General features: G+C 59.3%; 1 protein-coding gene across 1 annotated transcript; it reads right to left on the bottom strand.

The window, feature by feature from the left end:
* Positions 1 to 251: 251 nt before the first annotated feature.
* Positions 252 to 2,048, bottom strand: Olig2 (oligodendrocyte transcription factor 2). Its single transcript, XM_051191876.1, has 2 exons — positions 1,998 to 2,048; positions 252 to 1,367 (listed from the first exon to the last, which is right to left on the bottom strand). Exon 2 carries the CDS (start codon positions 1,310 to 1,312, stop codon positions 341 to 343), a length of 972 nt encoding a protein of 323 aa, XP_051047833.1. The 5' UTR covers positions 1,313 to 1,367; positions 1,998 to 2,048; the 3' UTR covers positions 252 to 340.
* Between the last annotated feature and the right edge of the window lie 3,460 nt (positions 2,049 to 5,508).

The raw sequence follows: 5,508 nt of genomic DNA, 5'->3' as shown, positions 1-5,508 counted from the left end.
TCAGTTTTTAGACTCTTCCTGGGGGTCCGGGGACGGGGGAGTCCCCGTGATGGACGTACCCGCATGGCACGTTGTAGCCGTTTTGTACAGTGGCATCTCCCAGACCCAAGAGTGTTCAGCCACAGAGTTAACCAGGTTCTGGAGCGAAGGCGTCTCACATTCCCTATTGCTCCAAATGGTCCCACTACTTCGGCTCCCAGATACTGGACTCCCCGCAATCCCCAGGCCCAGCCCATGGTCCCCCTCCCCTTCTTGCAACAGAGCTCCGGAGCCCCAGTGCTGGCCAGTTCTGGCTGCTCAACAGCCCTTGGCTCTCCAGAACGCACCCGCGCTGGCCCGCTCACTTGGCGTCGGAGGTGAGGCGCGGCAGGCTGCCGGCGCCCATGGCCGACACGTGGTGGTGCGGAGGTGGCACCTGGCACATGCTGCAAGGGCACGGCATGCCTCCCCAGTGCTGGAAGCCACTGCTGCCACCGCTGCCGCCACCCCCGCCTCCGAGAGGGGCGGCTGCGGCCGCCGACGGAGACTTGAGCAGGCCGTGGGGAGGCCGGATGGATCCGACCGAAGACAGCCCGGAGCCCGGCAGGGAGGCGCTGGACACGGCTGCAGCGGCGGCTGCGGCGGCTGCAGCGGCGGCTGCGGGAGGAAGGATGGGGTGGTGCACGGCCGGGTGATGCGCAGCGTGCGCTGCGGCTGCTGGGTGCGCTGTGGCGGTGGGTAGTGGCGCTGTGTGTGCCAGGCTGCCACAGGCCGATGGGTGGAAGCCGGCGTGGTGACCGCCGTAGATCTCGCTCACCAGTCGCTTCATCTCCTCCAGCGAGTTGGTGAGCATCAGGATGTAGTTTCGCGCCAGCAGCAGCGTGGCGATCTTGGAGAGCTTGCGCACCGACGGGCCGTGCGCGTACGGCATGACCTCCCGCAAGCCGTCCATGGCGATGTTGAGGTCATGCATGCGCTTGCGTTCGCGGCTGTTGATCTTCAGGCGCAGCTGCTGCAGCTCCGGCTCGGTCATCTGCTTCTTGTCTTTCTTGGTGGACGACGTGGCTGCGGACGACGTGGACGAGGAAGTGCTGGAGGAAGAAGACTTGAAGCCACCGCCGCCCAGTTTGTCCCCGGGATGCGCGCCCGCCGCGCCCATGGCCCCTCGCAGTTCTGCGCTCAGCTCTGGCGGGCAGTCGCTCGGCGTGGACGAGGACACGGTCCCCCCAGTGAAGCCGCTGCTGCTGCCGCCCTTGCTCCGGGCCGGCAGAAAAAGATCATCGGGTTCTGGCGACGACGGGCGACTAGACACCAGGCTGGCGTCCGAGTCCATGGCCCCAGGAATAATCTCAGCTTTCGAAGGGTCCTTCCTTTTCCAACTGTCGGAACTTGAGGAGAGGAGGAAAGAGGGGAGGGGACGGTAGAGGAGAGAAATGAGCAGAGTTGCTGTTCGCACCCGCACTGCAGCTCAGAGCACCCGCAACGGTGGCTGTGGCGTCCGCCTCGCTGCTGTTTCTGGCCTCCTAGCAGCTCGGGGCACGACAGTGCTCCTAACAAACTCCCCACTCCACCCCCTTCCCACTATCGCCCACGGATTACTTTATTTCAGGAAGCCCTGGGTGGCCCTCGGGAAGGGATATTCTAGAGGTTTTGTTTCTTCATTGCAGCCTGGAATAAACGAGGCTTGAGATCTCAATAGAGAAGTATTTCTGTCTCAAGCTCAAACGCATCCTCCTTATCTCCATCAACAAGACACGGTAAACACGCTTGCACACGCGCATCTAGAGCCCGCACGGACCCACATTCTGAGTGCCGCCGCCGCCGCTGCGGCGCCGGGCTCGCCTCTGGACCAGGGCTCCCGCTACAGGAATTCCTGGGGATGCTGCGGTTAGTGTCCGCTCCAGAGTGGCTATTAGGTGCCCGCAGGGGCAGGGTCCCGGCACATCCTACGTCCTAGCGGGGTTGGGGGAGTCGGTCCTCGGGATCTAGGCTTGAGCAGTTGGGGTAGGGGCACTTACTGTGAATTCGATTCGAAGTGCTCGCTGCAGAGGAGAACCTGGCTGCCGGCTGCTTGGTCTGTAATAAGCATCCACACCTTTTGGGTTTCCGCTGGTTTTTATAGCCGGGTGGAGGCAGCGGCGACGGCGGCGGCGGTGGTCCGGGCGGGGGCGGGAACAATGTGCTTTTCCTGGAGGGGTAGCGGCTCCAATGAGCTGGGCCGGCCCGAGGGGCTGCAAAGCTGATGTCATCCGGCTAATTCCGCTCAATGAAACCCGCCCGGCCAGGCACACGCCTCCTCTTACCGCACAGCCAATAGGCGCCCGCGGGCGAGAGATTCGTGAGGAGGGACGGGAGGAGGGAACTGGGCAGGGAAAGGAACCGGCTAGAGGGAGGAGGGCGAGCTAGGTGGAGTGGCGGTAGAGGGTTGGGGACCCTGCGAGAGAGGGGGCATCTGCAGCTTTCTATAAAAATATAGTCATTGCAGCGACAGGCCAGGGCAAGGACTCGGGTGGGAACTGCGAAAACTCGTCAGATAGCCAACCAATTCAATGTCTTCAAGTGTACGCCGAGGCTGTGCGCCACGCCACGCCAAACCTGAAGTTTTAATATCCCACCCTGCGCGAGACTGTCTTCCTGCCCCTACCCTCCCCTCCCCCCGAATCGGGTGGTTTTCGTCCACCTGCGAACATTTGAGGTTGCACAAGTGTTCGGTGCACAGAACATCCCACTTCTAATTGGTGGCGTTGCTGCTGTTCGGAGGGCAGGCGGTAGCGCCCCCAGGTGGGAACACGGCCTTGGAGAACACAGATCGGCAAGGAAGCGGGAGAAATCGCAATTCTTCATAATGCTGAGGGCTGTATGTATGGCACGGATGAGACGTTCATAGTCATCTCACTAATGCATAACCGGTTAAACCCCCCGGTTCACTTATTAGCAAGGGAGTGCAGCCCAGTGTTCCAACACCATCTAGGCGTCCACAGGGTGGGTTAGGGGCAACATTATCTGTAAAGAACTCTCTGAGGCCCTAAAGGGGAGTTGATAATTGATCTGCGCTCCTAGCTAGCAGCCTTGGGACACTTTTTACGGTGGGAGCCTGCATCGAAAACAAACAAACATAAGGCAAAGAAATCTGATCTGAAGACCTGTCTGGAGCAATCTAAAGATAACTACACGTTTATCCATTTTTACAGAAGTGAGAATCTAGGGACTGATTTCAGCAAGCCTATACAGAAACAAGCATCCTTGGTCCGATACAGGTGGCCCTTGCCTACCACAGACTCAAGCAGTCGTTGTCCCTAAACATCAAGACAGTGACTTCTCTCCACAGCCCCCAACTGTTTCTCATATTCAGACATTTTCAGCTCAAATTTGTTTGTTAACTCAAGTTTGTTTGTTTAGGTATTTTTCTGTACATATCTGAGGTAATAGCCCTCCCCCCCATACATAAGAGCCCGATTTTTTTTTTCCTCTCACAGAGCTTTAACCGTTCTTTCTCTGGTTGCTTTCATTGCTTGGTATTTTAATTCGCATATATAGTTTTAACAACAAGCAAAGCTTGTATCCTGTAGCAAAGTCAGAGTAGACAGGAAAACTCTGGCTATCGCCCTCCCCAGGGATAAATCTCCCTCTGGGGTCCCCCCTAGAGAGTAGGCTGTCGTTTACCCTAGTCTCGTGCCTTCTGGAGCATTGTTTTCCAACCCGCGTGTTTCCCAGCTGGCTCTGCAGCCATCCGTTAAATATGTATTTAAAACATGAAGAACTGAAGCGTAGTGATAATGTCGCCCAACGGTTACGAGGATGACCCATAACCGTTCAATTAGCAGAATCTGTCACTCGGGGTTTGGGGTGGAGATTAGGAGCTTGGGCATGTGAGGAGCACTCTTGGGCCTTTGGGGCGAACCGCAATGAGGGCGCGTGTGGGGGTGCGCTCTGTGGGGCCACCAGCTGGGGCGTGGAGCTGTGCGCCTGCCAACCTAGCTAACAAACCTCAGGCGGCACAACATGTGGGTGATTAGGTAGCAACCGCCCAGGCTAGCGTGGCTGCCTGAAGCACCCGGGGGCCCTGGCTCCTTCTTTTGTTGCGTTCCGCTGGTTTGCCAGTCGGGAGTCTGTGAGAGTCAGAAGGCTGGTATTTCCTGCACACTCGATCCAGTAGCTAGAGTTGGAGAGTTGGGGCATCCATTCCACTCCGGCGAGAATCTAGAGCCTGGAAAAGCAGAACCTGAAGGCGGGAGCGCAGCGCTTGCTTGCCCTGCGTCTTCGCCGCCAGCCGCTCCGCACCCCCTAGCCCTGAGGCCAGGCTGTCCTGGCAGTTCCAGGATGTGCAGCGGCATCTGGTGGTCCTCACCCCCGAAGTCGGAAGCTCTGACGGGCAGCTCCTAACTGTCTCCTCCTCCCATCCGCGGCTGCCTTCCCTTCATCCGAGCTGCTTGCGGCCCTGGGGGGGGGGGCATCTATGTTCCCCGATCTCTGGCTCTGGGGCTAGTTGGAGGCTGGAGGCACTTCCTCGTGTCCCCTTTACCGCCACCCCACCCTACCCCCTCCCCGCCATTGGAAACTAGACGGGGTCGGCCTTCGCTTGCCCTTCTTGGTGGAGACAAACTTTCGCACTGGTCGGGACCCAGCTCCTGCCTGTGTGTCCAGGGCGGGTCCCAGAGCTGCGTTTCTCACCCGCGTGCGCAGCTGGACCCAGGCGCCTTCCCCGGGAACTGAGCGCTCACTTCTCAGGCTAATCCGCCAGCCAGGCTCAGGCACTTCCTGGCTGGCCTAGGCGTCCTGGAGCTGTTGGCCCCCTCCTTCACAACGGAAGACGAGTTTTCCCCTCTCCTTTGTGTTCCCTCCGCACAAAAGGCCGGGTGCGTGTCAGGGCCGGCCTTTGCTCCACAGCCTGGCGGCCCGGGAGGAGCCAGTGCCAAGCCGGCTGGGGTGGACTCTCGCCGGTCTCCCGGGCTCAGACCTCCCACCGCTTCCCGGGTTCGCCCTGGCTCTCCCCCTTCCCTTCCCCGGACCCTACTAGCATTCAGGTTGCGATTCTGCCTGACTGCCAAAGAGAGCGGTGTCCTTGCGCAGAACCCTGCGGGGAGGGGGGTGGCGGTGGCAGGCCAGGCTCCTGGCACTGGACAGTGTGGGTGACGGGTGGAGGTCCGGAAGCAAGAGGGAATGCAGAACGGCAGCTTTAGGGCTCAAACGTGTGCGGGAAGACCAGGCAGGAGTCAGAATCCTGGGACCAGCCGGGCCTTGCCAGCGTCTGGTTCTGCAGGCCGCCTGGCAGGTGGCATGCACTTGGTGAATGTTTCTGAAGGCGCCGTCCTGCAATTGTGCGTGATGTAGTGCGCGATCTGTAGGCAGAGACGTGTTGAATATTTAAACGATGTATTAAGTGAATGTAAAATCTTTACTCTGGGTTGTGGGGTGTGTGCCTGTAGAATGGCGGGCTGGTGACTACTTCAAGGTTACCTGAGCCATTACCTGCACTTAGTGGGTTTGGGCTAGCTTCTTCTCCTTTACTCTCTCGGTGGCCCTAAAAGG

This window comes from Phodopus roborovskii, unplaced genomic scaffold, assembly GCF_943737965.1.
Source record: "Phodopus roborovskii unplaced genomic scaffold, PHOROB, whole genome shotgun sequence".
NCBI classification, from domain to species: Eukaryota; Metazoa; Chordata; class Mammalia; order Rodentia; family Cricetidae; genus Phodopus; species Phodopus roborovskii.
This window is presented reverse-complemented; position numbering and strand designations above follow the sequence as displayed.